This window comes from Artemia franciscana, chromosome 7 (assembly GCF_032884065.1).
Source record: "Artemia franciscana chromosome 7, ASM3288406v1, whole genome shotgun sequence".
NCBI lineage: Eukaryota > Metazoa > Arthropoda > Branchiopoda > Anostraca > Artemiidae > Artemia > Artemia franciscana.
Window position 1 is genome coordinate 55,832,344 of NC_088869.1, and position 14,981 is coordinate 55,847,324.

At 33.9% G+C, this 14,981-nt stretch overlaps 2 protein-coding genes across 2 annotated transcripts in view; both read right to left on the minus strand.

Annotated features, from left to right (window-relative positions):
- The window catches only part of LOC136029733 (ankyrin-1-like), a 42,742-nt gene extending 40,157 nt beyond the window's left edge, over nucleotides 1-2,585 (minus strand). Inside the window, exon 1 of the mRNA XM_065708237.1 lies at nucleotides 2,406-2,585. Within this exon, the coding sequence (XP_065564309.1) occupies nucleotides 2,406-2,585 (180 nt within the window). The remainder of the gene's footprint in view (nucleotides 1-2,405) is intronic.
- Nucleotides 2,586-9,337: 6,752 nt separating this feature from the next.
- On the minus strand, nucleotides 9,338-10,090 carry LOC136029734 (ARL14 effector protein-like). Its single transcript, XM_065708239.1, has one exon. The coding sequence runs from the start codon at nucleotides 10,088-10,090 to the stop codon at nucleotides 9,338-9,340; it is 753 nt and encodes a 250-aa protein (XP_065564311.1).
- Nucleotides 10,091-14,981: the final 4,891 nt, after the last annotated feature.

The window sequence follows — 14,981 nt, forward strand, 5'->3', positions numbered from 1 at the left end:
AAGTAATACTGCAGATTATATAACGAAGAGATAACAAAAGCCAAGAGCTCATATGGCACTTGTGACGAGAGATCGGATCCGGTCCGGTTATGTCAATCACGCATCTAGAACTTATGCTTATTCTCGAACTCGCCAAAGCACTAGAAATCTCCCCAACTCCCCCAAAGAGATTGGATCTGGTCCGGTTATGTCAATCACGTATCTAGAACTTGTGCTTCTTCTTTCCATTAAGTTTTATCCCGATCTCTCCACTCTAAGCGTTTGCCAAGATTTCTGTTTCCCCCATTCACCCCTCAAATGTCCGTGGATCCGATTCGAATTGAAAATAGAACATCTGAGACATAACATCTTTCTATATATCAAGTTTCATTAAGATCTGATCACCCATTAATGAGATAAACAAACCTCAATTTTCACAATTTATCCCTCCCAACAGCCTCCCCCAGATGGTCGGGGAAACAACTATTATCAAGGCAATTTCAGCAGGTCCCTAATACGCCAATTAATTTTCATCGTCCTAACTCCTCCAGAAGCACCGAAATCGCCAAAGCATTGGAAATCCCCCCCCCCAGCTCCCCAAAGAGAGCAGATACGTTCCGGTTATGTCAATCACGTACCTAGGACTTGTGCTTATTCTTCCCACCAAGTTTTATCCCGATCTCTCTACTCTAGACGTTTTCCAAGATTTCCGGTTTCCCCCTCCAGCACCCCCCCAGTGTCACCGGATCCAGTCTGCACTTGAAACAAGAGATCTGAGACAAGAGTTCCTACTGCATATTAAATTTCATCAAGATCCGGTAACCCGTTCATAAGTTCAAAATACCTCATTTTTTCTAATATTTCCGAGTCAACCGTCCTTCCACTCCCCCCCCCCCAGATGGTCGAATCAGGGAAGCGACTATTTCTAATTTAATTGGTCCGGTCCCAGATACGCCTACCAGCTCTCAGCGATCGCTATATTGATCACGTATCTAGTTTCGAATCTTCTTCATGTAAAAATTGGGGTGGTCCGGGATTCGAGCCCGAGACCTCTCGCACCCTAAGCGAGATTCATACCACTAGACCAGCAAGCCACACTATCATTCTTCTCAACTATCTCGTTTGCTGGTGGTCGACTCGGTGGACCGACCATTTCTAATTTAATCTGGTCTGGTCCCTGATAAGCCTGCCAACTTTCATCGTCCTAGATTATCTGGAAGGGCACAAACTAGCAAAACCGGGACCGACAGACGCCCACCAGACAGACAGACAGACATGCAGATAGATCGAAGGACAGAAATTGCAATCGTTATACGTCACTTGGTAAATACCAAGTGCCATAAAAAGCAAGTGTAGCTACAGAAAAAAGGTTAATCATTTGATGTCGGACGGGCAGAAAATTGCACACGTAAATGAATAAGAGAAACAAAAAGAGGAACTTGTAACCAGTTCATCCACACACGCGTACCTACACATATAACCCTGTGTTTTAGTTTTGACTCAAGATATCTCGATTGTTTTTTTTCCCATGTTTACTCTGCTCTTGTGAAATTTTAAGTTTTCATGTAAAAATGAATTGCAGTGTATTCTCTTCTTATTTTGTTATACTTTGCAACAGTCATTTTCGCATATGACATGGGATAGATATAAATTATTATCATTACAATGCCATCTTGATAAATAATTGGTCTTGAATCCTGAAAATTCTAGTCTTTGGATCTAGGACCTTATCCTAGATCTTAGGATCTAGAGTACCGTATCACCACTCACAAAGAAGTGAAAGTAGTAATATGGTACCCTCTCACTAAAACATCAGCCATATTCCGTCAAAGCTTAGGTCCTGTACTAACAAGGAAACTATTAAATTCAGTGCACAGCTGTGTCGTTTACTAGGCTATTATTTTTTTTGAGGGGATGCAACTCTTCAATTTCACCCTGAAGCCATGTTTGCAGTCCCCATTCTAGTCAAGTAAGCTCATGAAAAGTCTACTTCAGCATCAGTATGAGGACAGACAGGCAAGCTTTCCCTTCCAAGGATGGAGGTAGGAATTTATGACAGAGTGTATGACTCTAGACCATCACACAACATGAAAAGAGCTCCGGTCTTTTATACCCCTCGGCCTATGCTCACGCAAAATTAAGCTTAAAATATGATTTGCAAAAAAACTGACCTGATAGGGGTATTTGAATACTATTTTCTACAAATAAGATTCTATAACAAATATTAAAAATTATTAAGCAGTTTTTGATCGCAAGCCTCTATTACTGATACATGGGGAATTACAAGAAAGTGGCAATAAAAGTCAACGTAACATCTCATGCTCACTCATGCACAAAATTCAGTATGAAACGTGATTTTATGCTTTATGAAAGACTTTTGCTGTATGAAAGAGAATATTTAAATTGTATCTGATACTGAAACTTACAATGAGGTTTTCTACAGCCGATGCAGCTTCATCTGCGTTGATATTTCCATATTCTTGAAATATTGAAACTATAACCGATTTGACATCATTCGCCATGTAAAAATCTCCACATACATAAATATGACCGCCATGACTATCCAACAATTCATAAATACGACGGGCGTTGGCATCAATCATCATCTTATGTTGTACAAATTCCTCGATAAAAAATATAAATAAATCCAAACATGGTTCCATCTACAGTCAATTTGACGTTAAGTGAAAAACAGCAAATAAACAAAAGAAGAGTCGAAACTAGTAACGACAACTTCTTTCCATTAGACATGCAAGTGCCTTCACAAACGAAACTCGAACTGATAATTACCTTTTTTTTCTAAGTCTGACTGCTACAAAACAACTATTATTTTTGGCTATTTCCCGAGCTGACCCTTAATTTTTTTCCGATAAATCTAATCATTCCATTTGATTTGGCTCTCCGCATAATCACGCATGCTTGTAGGGTAAAGGGATAGGCTTGAAAGTTATGCATTCAAACTTTGCTAAACAATCCAACCCAATCAAGGAATTTTAATTTTTAATTTTAATTATAATCTGTTTTTTAATTTGACGATCTTGTTCAAACGACTTTTCTTTCATTCACAGTTACTGGGGAATTTGGTTTACTCTTTACTTGGTTGTAGCTGTTGCTGCTACCACTGAAGTAATGTAACCATGTTGTAAAGGCATATGTGGATTTCTTAAATTTTCAGTGCACAAATAGAAGTACGAAGATATTATTTGTTTACGTTTTGGATTTTGGCGAGACAATGGTGACCACTTTACAGCCTATTTCCATCTAATTAAAGATTTGCGTTATATGACATATCGCCTCCTCTGTTCATCCTAAAACATTAAAATAAAGGCCTAAGTCTTCAGCAATATCTGAACTTTAATAAAGGTTTGTATAAGTGTCCACTTGAAACTAAGGATATGAGTCGAAATGCTCCTTCAAAGGTCGGAGTAATCTTTCAAGATAACTAGATTTTTGAAAAATTGTTTATAAAAGAAGGCAAATAATTATGTGATTATTATTTTTTTTATCAAGCCAGTATAGATGGTTCTCTGAATCCTCAATTTTTATAAGCAGAATAGCATTTTGTTTTAACATTCACAATCGAAATGATGAAAAAAAGTGGAAATTCACACCATTTGAGTTAGCCACAGAAACGGAATACAACAAGAATATTACTTCAGAATTTCTCTCCTTCTCAATACCAAACAGTCACAAAATATAGCTATGTTTCTGTATAGAGGTTGCACATTTTTGTCCATAAAATTGTATAAACTGCTATATATACTGCTCAGAACGTTTATTTTGATACATGCCATCCAATCATGCTGTTACGAATAGTTTCTAGTATATCAAAATTTTTACAGGACAATTCTTTTAGTTAATGCTAAATACTAAAAGAATTTCTAATGAAAGAATTTCTTTCTAAAGGAATTTCTTAATAACTAATGCTAAAAGAATTTCAAATTCTTATTTTTGTGCTCAACAGACAAATCGAGATTTAAACGTGTGAACTGAATATCTGAACATCTCAAAACTAAAACAAAATTAATTAGAAATCTACCCCGCGTGAAACCCCCTAAAATTTAAATCATTAATCTATACCAATGAAATACAAAAATAAGCAACACATAACTATTTGGTCTTTTTAAGGATATTTCAACTCATGTACTTAGTTTGAAGCACATACCTACATGCATCCTTATTAGAGCTCATATGTTTTTGACGATTTTTGTCTTTATTCGGATGTTTTAGGATGAATATAAGAGGAAATACTAACGAAAAGCTCTAAACTGACAGGACCAGCCATTATAAACGTTCATCAAAATATTGAGGTAGATATTGACAGTGTAATAAAGAGATATGGCAGCAGAGGAAATAAACAAATAGACTTTTTTTTATATAAAATCGTGATTTCAATAATTTAAGCAAAATATATCAAGCTTTTAAAAGTGGAAATATACGCTACGTTGTTATGAAGTGAAATTTCGATTAGTAGATTTTTGAGATTCCGTCCAAGTTGAAACTGCTTATTAAAACTCTATTGAAAAAATGGTGAGGATCACTGAACTGCTTTTCTATCACTTAATCTGTATATATAAAAATAAGTTGTCTGTCTGTGTGTCTGTCTGTCAGGTGACGTCATGTTTCTGTGTCGATTGACGTCATGAAGTTAGTTGTTGTCATTTTTGCTATGACGGTGACGTCATTAAAGATATTTAAGACATATATGTTCACGTAGAAATCTATTAATGTTTAGCTTTAAAATGACTGATGAACTTACTATGGCAAAAGCCGATGAAGATGCTCAAAGAGTCTATGGTAAAAAATTCGCTGCTGATAGAGAAAGTCAGAAAAGAAAGCGTGCCGAGGAATCAAAAGAACAGCAAGGAAACAGGCTTGAGGCTGATAGAGAAAGAAAGAACAGAAAGCGTGCCGAAGAATCAAAAGAACAGCAAGGAAACAGGCTTGAGGCTGATAGAGAAAGAAAGAACAGAAAGCGTGCCGAGGAACCACCAGAGCAACGCGAAAGCAGACTTGCTGCTAAAAGAGAAAGTGAAAAAAGAAGGCGTGCAGAGGAATCACAAGAACAGCAAGAAATCAGGCTTGCTGCTGATAGAGAAAGTAAGAAAAGAAAGCGTTCCGAGGAATCAGAGCAACCTGAAAGTTATCGCCTGGCATTCAGGTACAGCCAGTCGATGATTATAGCTTGAGTAGATGTGTTCAAATCGGGACAATGTCTAAAATTTGTCCCTATTACAAGGCCTTGAAATTCAATGGTGAAACAATGGGAATGTGTTGCGCCTCAGGAAAAGTTAAACTTCCTCTATTGGCTGCACCACCAGAGCCATTGAAGACTTTCCTTACTGGAACTACGTCAGAATCTAAGCGTTTTTTGTCACAAATCAGAAAATACAACTCATGTTTCCAAATGACGTCGTTTGGAGCCCAAATCGAAAATCCAGTTCAATTTATGTCTAATTTCAAAGTAAAAGGGCAAATTTATCATAGAGCAAGGTCCCTTCTACCATTCTCAAGCGAGAATCTTAAATTTTTACAATTGTACTTCATCAGTGATAAAAATTCTGAATTGAATGCACGTTGCGAAATTTCTCCCAACGTTGAAAGGACAATCGTTTCCCAATTGCAACATCTTTTCCACGAAAATAATAATTTAGTGCGTCTGTTCAAAAGAGCCATCGATTTGATGCCTACTGATATGCATAAAATTGTTATTTCCGCTGACAAAACGCCTCCTGGCCAAGATGTGCGTAGATACAATGCTCCAACTATCGACGAAGTGGCAATCGTTATGGTCGGTGATCAGTTTTTACCTCGAGATATTATTCTTCATAAGCGAAACGCTCAGTTGTTAAGAATTGCTGAAACTCATCGATGCTACGATGCCCTACAATATCCTATCATTTTTTGGGATGGAGCCGACGGCTATCACTTTAATATTAAATTGATGAATCCAGCCACTAACAAAGATTTGCGTTATATGACATATCGCCTCCTCTGTTCATCCTAAAACATTAAAATAATGGCCTAAGTCTTCAGCAATATCTGAACTTTAATAAAGGTTTGTATAAGTGTCTACTTAAAACTAAGGATATGAGTCGAAATACTCCTTCAAAGGTCGGAGTAATCTTTCAAGATAACTAGATTTTTGAAAAATTGTTTGTAAAAGAAGGCAAATATGTATGTGATTATTATTTTTTTTTTATCAAGCCAGTATAGATGGTTCTCTGAATCCTCAGTTTTAATCAGCAGAATAGCATTTTGTTTTAACATTCACAAACGAAATGATGAAAAATGTAGAAATTCACACCATTTGAGTTAGCCACAGAAACGGAAGGCAGCAAGAATATTACATCATAATTTCTCTCCTTCTCAATACCACACAGTCACAAAATATAGCTATGTTTCTGTATAGAGATTCCACATATTTGTCCGTAAAATTGCATAAACTGCTATATATACAGGTCAGGATGTTAATACTTATTTTGATACATGCCATCGTCATCCAATCATGTTTCTACAAATAGTTGTTAGTAAATCATATTTTTACAGGACAATTCTCTATCTTATTGCTAAATACTAAAAGAATTTCTTTCTAAAAAAATTTCTTAATACCTAATGCTAAAAGAATTTCAAATTCTTATTTTTGTGCTCAACAGACACATCGAGATTTAAACGTTTGAACTGAATATCTGAATATCTCAGGACTCAAACAAATTAATTAGAAATCTACCCCAGCTTGAAACACCATGAATTTAAATCATTAATATATACCTATGAAATACAAAAATAACCAACACATAACTATTTGTTTTCTTTTAAGGATATTTCAACTCATATGCTTAGTTTGAAGCACATACCTACACGCATTCTTATTAGAGTTCATATGCTTTTGACGATTTTTGTCTTTATTTAAATGTTTTAGGATGAACGGAAGATGAAATACTAACAAAAAGCTCTAAACTGACAGGACCAACCATTATAAACGGTCACCAAAATATTGAGGTAGACATTGATAGTGTAATAAATAGATATGGCAGCAGGGTCATTCCATGTCAAGTCAACCAGGTCATGTAACCCACCTCTTTAGATCTTGATGAAACTTGGCACACTTATTGCATTTGCTATCCTATTGATAAATACCAAATTTTATTTCTCTATCTATTATAGTTTTTTTCTACAATTTTTTTAATTTTCTTAAGTTAACGTGATTTTAAGCCTCGGATTTTGCATCTTGCAATGTAACTTGTAGCTTAAAAAATTAATATCTTGAAAACTATTTGAGATATCACCATGAAACTTTGCATAATATTCAATTAATATATTTAAAATAAAGAAAAAATACATTCAATAAGCTATCTCAACTCAAAAAAATAATAAAAATATTATAATCAGAATTTTTTTTTATTTGTAAACCATTGTTGGCATTTACTAAAATTGAAATATCTCAGGTCTCAGACCTGGGAGAGTGTTCATATTTTTTTTTACATACTCCTAGATACCTAGGCTAACAGATAAACAAAAAAGATATATTGCCTTTTCACACGTTTAGTTAATATTCCAAAAAGTAGAATATTATTAAGAAAATATAAATTTGCGGTTTACTTACATTTAATAAATGTGAAATAAAATAAAAACTGAAGTCTAAGAATCCAAATCCTTTACAGCAATTATTAGTTCTGCTTGTTAAATTTTTTCCACTTCATCCAACACTTCTGTTTTTCTGATACACTCTTTTTTGAAGTAGTACATTCTGCCAGTGCTACTTGATTGCGGTGCATCAACTGTACTGATAATGTACTCCAAAGGTATTACGCACAAACCTCCTCTTTGAGGCCAGTAAAAGCTGGGAGCAGGTACTGGAGGGTGAAGAAAAAGAATTTCAGCATCTTCTTCTTCATGAAACACAGTTTCAAAGAGTCCAAAGTACCACTTTCCATCGTAGTTTGCTGCCAAATAATCGTTTAAAGATGGTTGAATACAGACCCAATCCGTAGCAGAATAAAAAGAAATAATTAGAGTAGGATTAGGACTATCAGTAGCCCTCCTTATTTCAATTTCCTTTGTATTTAATGGTTTGAAATAATGGAAACTTCTAGTACCGGGAATAGTCTTGATGGTTAAAAATCGTGACGCTAACTCCAATCTGAAAGCTTCAGCATTTTTTTGTCAATAAAGTGAAAGTTTATTTTTTCAATGTTGACTTTACAGAAGTCATAAACTGCAGTTGCTGTCTTGATTTGATTTTAATCTGAAAGTTGAAGGCTGGCTTTTCGCAAAATTCTCTTTAACAGTTCCTTCCAAGCCATCACATATTGATTTCCCGTGGCTTGTTGCAAAGAATGAATGTTCGGCTTTCATTCTAAAGTCTTCATGATGGTTTGTTAGGTTTTTGAAAACTATTTCTATTTTTGTATTGACCAGCACAGCCGTCAGTGAAATAATGAACTTGGTTTATTTCGGGGTGATTTTCATTCAGCCATTTCGAAATTTCTTTTTGTACGTAATTCACAAAACAAGTGTCATGTTGTAAATCATCACTTATGAAACAATGGTTGGATATTAAAACTTTATCGTCCTTTTTCAAGTAGAGTCCAACTGGATGAATTGTGCATCCGCCGCTGTTCCAGTGATAACTTTGAATTTCATTTTGAATGGTGTAAGAATAATTTTCACTGAAATCCATTACTATAATTGCTGTATTCAAAGGCGGATCTTCTTTCAGTTTTTTGAAAGTTTTAGACTGTGATTTTGTAATATATGAATATAGGATTAGGTTTTCTACAGATTTGCTCAGTAAAGAAATAAAGCCTTCAACGCTGATTGATTGCTCAACCATTTCTGTCCTGTCAGTATTAACCCATTGGCTTATAATTATTTCTTCCTCTAAATCATAATCTTAACTCAATTTTGCAGTTAAGTATTCAATTTTTACAGCTTCTAGTAACAATTTCACATTCTGGTGTATGCTGCACACACATACTGTATGGGTACCTGCTGACCCAGCAAGGACACACCACTTTGGTCTTATACTGCAAAATTTCGAGAATCCTATTTTCAAGTCGGGGCATTCCCATTTAAAACAAGAGTAAAGCTCTCTCAAATTACTGAGAATAAGTCTTTTTTGCCTATAAATATTTTTTTTAATGCTCACTTTATCTTTTGCTCCAGGTAAAACTCTTGAATTCTCATCACATTGGTAAAAGTCTGTGACAAGTTTAACTGTGTTTTCGGAGAGTGTGTTACCTTTTTTAGGGTCAGGGATAGCTAGGATACCTTTCTCTCGTTTAAGTTTTCTTGCTTGTTTTACCATATATTCGGTCACCTGAAATTCTGTAGCAACTTTTTTCTGGCTCCAAGATTATGGTACCAAAGTCAGAATCTGGACTTTTTGTGATCTTCCAACAGACATAAGTTTTTCTTTTAAAAGACCCACGAGCCTATCAAAATCTTCTGCTTTTTTGATAAAATTTCTTTCGTCTTCTTTTTCATCTTCTGATATTTCGATGTCATAATCTAGAGATTTGGAGATTTTTTTCTTTACTTCTTTTGTTACTTTTTCAACTTTTCTTTTGTAATACAATCCCTTACTATGTGATGGCAAATTATGAAGTTTAATTGGAGTTAAGCTCAAATCATCTAAGGCTACATTTGTTTGTGAAAGGGAGACATTTCTAGATTCAAACGAATCCAATTCAATCATTAGTTCGTCATCAGATTCATTTTCAGTGATTTTAGTTTTTTCTTCGCAGAAGTTTCGACATGAAGGGCATATCTTTTGTCCAGGTTTAATAAAAATATTTTTTTCACACAATTGTTTTGAAAAACTTAAAGATACATTTCTTAGTGACTTTTTTATTGGCTTTTTGTGTTTTTTTAATGGATCTATGCATACTGTTTGATATTTTTCAAACACATTCAGAAAGTAGTAGCTGTGATGGGAACAAACATTTTTAAATTCAATTAAATCGATTCCAGATCTAAGTTGAATTAATTCTTTTTCTTCCTCGGTTAATTCTGATACAGATTGTAATTTTTTGGAAGGTGTATAAGTTGTCTGAAAACAGTCTGATTGTTTAAATAGTCCAATGCTACAAGCTTGAGGATTTGTCATTTTGATTTCCACTTACCCCATTTTAAAGTCCAAGAAGAAAAATAGGTACAACCTGTAACTAGCCTACTCACTTGGTTTTACACAATCACTGAGTCAGAGAAAATTGACTATTGTTGATTTCCAAAATTAAAAGGTGCATCTTTACTTTAAAACTAAATAGTTTTATTAAAAACATTTAATGGGAATCACATAGTTATATACTGTAACTGTTTGGTTCACTTTTCATTTTTAAATAAAATTAAAAATCACAATCACTGCACAAGAAGTTTGAACTATAGGTCTTCACTCACTCAAAGCAAGATTTAAACTGAGGCAGTGTTCAGTGGTTAGCTGTAGAGGTAGGAGTAGGAGCATGAACCAACATGAAAGGATCCTGTTTAGACAAGATAGATGAGTCATACAGGTTGTGTAAATATTAGTGCTTATAATGTCTCTTATAAATTTTCGTCATGTCTTAGTTCTGACCCCTTTGTAAACTTTGAAAGTAGGTTAGATACATAATTAAATTCTCAAATTCTGTGAAATTCCCACTTCCTAAATGACTACATTAATATTATAAATTCTGAGTATTTGCAGTAACTGACAGATCAAACTAGGTCAGTTCCTGTCACATGCTTTGATGTTTATTTCCTTGATTTAGTGAATATAACCCACCGTTTTAGAGTGCTTTATTCAGTTCTTTTTCTGGTTCTGGTCCACAAAAGTGGGCGTGGGTTCAAATTGGGAGAGTTAAGGGCTGACATGGTGGAAAGGAGTTCCACACATGGGATATATGCCGACAGGTCGGAAAAGAGATCCGTACCTGAGAAAATAGTAGATAATAAAGGAATTGAATGATTTTTGAAAAAGATCGAATAATAATGTGAAAAAGCCATACATCTTTTTTGTTTATCTGTTAGCTTATGTATCTAGAAGTTTGTAAAAAAAAAAAAAAAATATGAACACTCTACCAGGTCTGAGACCTGAGATATTGCGATTTTAATAAATCCCGACAATGGTTTACAAATAAAAAAAAAATTCTGATTATGATCTTTTTATTTTTTTTTTGGAGTTAAGATAGGCTAGTGAATGTATTTTTTCTTTATTTTTAATATATTAATTAAATATTATGCAAAGTTTCATGGTGATATCTCAAATAGTTTTCAAGATATTAATTTTTTAAGCTACAAGTTCCATTGCAACATGCAAAATCCAAGGCCTAAAATCACGTTAAATTAAGAAAATTAAAGAATTTTTAGAAAAAAAACTATAAGAGATAGAGAAATAAAATTTGGTATTTCTCAATAGGATAGCAAATGCACTAATTGTGCCAAGTTTCATCAAAATCTAAAGAGGTGGGTTTCAAATTAATTATTTACTGGGTGATTTGACATGGAATGACCCAGCAGTGGAAATAAAGTAATAGGCTTTTTCTTATAAAATCATGATTTGAATCATTTAAGCAAAATATATCAAGCTTTATAAGTGGAAAGATACGCTACGTTGTTATGAAGTCAAGTTTTGATTAGTAAATTTTTGAGATTCTGTCCAAGTTGAAACTGTTTATTAAAACTCTGTTGAAAAAAATGGTGAGGGTTTTAAGTTAATGCTTTATTGTCTATCGTTAAAACCCTCGTTTCAAATGAATTCTATGTGTTTCAATCTCTTTGTTCTTTTTTTTTGCTACAACCCTAAACGAACTAGTACCTATTCTTTAATACATATTTACGAATATAGAAGTTGTATCTCAATCCTGATTTCCTACTCTTCATTACTATCGTAATTACTAAGTGATGCGATAAGGTTAGGCGACATGCTACATGGGTTGACCTATACAAATAGTCAAAATGAATAAATAACCCCACAAGATGGTTCAAGACTAATATATTTGACAATACAAAGCTTAGCTCACTAGTGGTCAGAAGTGCAAAGGCGGTAAATTTTGCACAAAATATCAAATATCATATTTATTTTTAAAGATGATGAACAGCTTTTTATTTTTTTATGGCGAGGAGGTTTTCATAACTTACCATTTTTGTATCAGTATTTTCCATCATTTTAATTTCAACAGATTTATTAGAACTTTAACCCAGACCAGATTTTAGGTTAAAATTAAGACCATACTACCTACTTACAACGCATAATTGTCGAGGTTCCCTTTATATTGCTCGTGTTTGTTTGTTCGCAAGTTTACTGAAGCTACTTATTATGCACCCCTCACTAAGAAAAATCCTGGATCCACCCCTGTCCACAGCTAGGTAGCAGTCTGCTTATTCAGAGACCATGTGGAATCCAATAAATCTAACAGAGGGTACGGTAGTATCTCCCTATAAAAGGAGCAAGAGAGTTTTTCTTGCTCCCTTTTTGTCATTTCAAGATCATATTGATCATTAAAGCGTAAAACTTTATCAAATTATCCAGTCGACATGTTATGTAAAAATATTTTTCCATTTTCTATATTAAAAATAATGGCTTCTTATATGAATAATGGCTTCTTATATGAACTACTGTTCCATTGTTCATCTTAATAGCTTTCGAACGCACATAAAATCATCACAGGCACTTCAAAATAGGGCAGTAAGAATACTTGGGAATTTATTGTATCAACCTTCAAAACTTGAAAATCCATCAAAAACAAAGCGATATCTTTTTTCATAATTTTAACATATACGAGAAGTTAATATTTCCACACAACATTTTCAAACATAAAATTCTCATAATTATTTCTAGGAAATAATCAACTGATTTTGCCCCTTATTCAGCTTGTCGGCGTTTTAAAACGTGCCGAATTCTTTTTGTAAGTTCTGAAAGGTCAAGGTTTTCAATTAGGTGCCAAAAACATTTGATTTCCCAAAAATTGAAGCTGAATACCAAACCTTCAATTGATTCATCCAGATTTTCTGTAAAAATGGAAATACTCAATTTTGTTTAGTGACCATTAATGATGGAATATTAAAATATATAATATTTTTCTTTACGTGTCTGTTTACTTTTGTGTCCCCTTGTTGGGATGAACTCCCATGCCCCTCCTGCCCAGCATTTATTCAGTTGTTTTGCTTTTATGTTCTGAGGTTTTTTTTGTAGCGTTTTCGCGATTATTATGACGTGATGTAGTATTTCTTTTATATGTTGTACTATGTCTATGCCCCAACGTTACTAGCTCTGCTCTTCGTTGGGGTTTAATGTAATGTTTTTTTTCTTTTTTTGTATCTTTAAATGAATCGAATGAAACAGTCGAAACAGGTCTGAATATATGCAGTTTAGTCACTTCAGTAGCTGACTTTCTGGGCGAATGAGACACGAAAAAGACAAGACGTGTTTGAGTGCGGTCTTTCATTGGTTATATATGCAGCTTCGACACTTGCCATTGCAGTCAAATCAGTGGATTGCAGCAAGAGTTTGGATTGATGCGTTGCCAGCTTTTACTAACTTATCAACTTATTTGGTAAACGTACACTCAGGCAAAAGCAAAACTCTAACGGCTTTTTTTATGACAAAGCAGCTAGAAAAGGCACTGAGGGGGGAGGGGGAAGGATTCTCGATGGCTTCTTTTAAGGGACAAAGCGTGATGGTATTTGATTGGGAGCTATTAAGAGTCAGTCTATATTCTTTGTTACCGTAAAAGAAGGAGTCTAGGAGGTCATAACTAAACTGCTTTTCTATCATTTAATTAGCTACTAATATTTAAAAATAAAACAGAGTTCATCTCCATTTTTGAATCAGTAGGGATCAGCAGGTTATGTTAGTAATTTTGAGGTAATGTCCGCTTTAATCAATGGATGTATGCACTGCATTCGCTTTTCAACTAAATTTTTTTTAAATAAACAGAACTTGAGCTAGAGAACGTTTGCTGACACTCATAACTTTCATGATCGTGGCCGCAAGAAAATTAGTTTTGAGGTCAAATGATATCTGAAAGTCGACAGAAAGTACAAGGTTGACATGAAATGCTACAGACCACAGAACTGAAAAAAGGCTGTTGATGGGTAGGACTAATCTTGATGCAACTTATATATTTAAAATCAGCATTAAAATGCGATTCTTTTGATGTGACTATTGGTATCAAAATTCTATCTTTTAGAGTTTCGGTTACTATTGAGCCGGGTTTGACTTGTAAGCACTTTAGATCACTTTTAAACGCTACAGAACACTTTTTAATGCTTTTTATTAGTTATAAATTTTTAAATCACGAACTTTAAATCTTACTTGTACCATCTATTACATAGATCTTACTTTAGATCCTTTATAAAGTATTTAAATCACTTACTAATGCTTTTGGTAGCGTAAAACGTATTAGATTGCGTTTAAACTCTTCAAACTATTGATACGCTTTAAATCACTTATAATCGCTTTAGATCATTTATAAATGATTTAGGTCATTTATAAACGCCGAAAAATACTTTAAACACTTAGCTCTCTTGTAAACGCTTTTGAAGAATTGTAAATGCTTTAGAACGATTAAAAGCACTTTTGATCATTTTTTAACGTTTTTGATCACTAATGGACACATTATATCATTCAAAATAACTCGCAAATGCTTTTGATCGCTTAAGAAGGCTTTGGATTATTTAAAAACATTCTAGTCAATTAAAAACGCTTTATAATTACTTCTAAACGCTTTAGATCGTATACAAGCACTTTAAATTTCGTATAAACTTCTTCACATCTCACTTTTTTCACATACGTAGGTTATTCTAAAGCATTTGCAAATGATATAAAGCGTTAGATCTCTTATATACACTTCATATCACCTATAAACACTTTGAATCGCTTATAAGCAATATAGAGCACACGTTAATGCTTTAGAATAGTTGTAAATTTTTTGATCACTTACAAACGCTTTAAATTTTTTATATACGCTTTAGATCACTTATTAATTCTTTCAATCGCTTATAACCGCGTTAGATTGCGT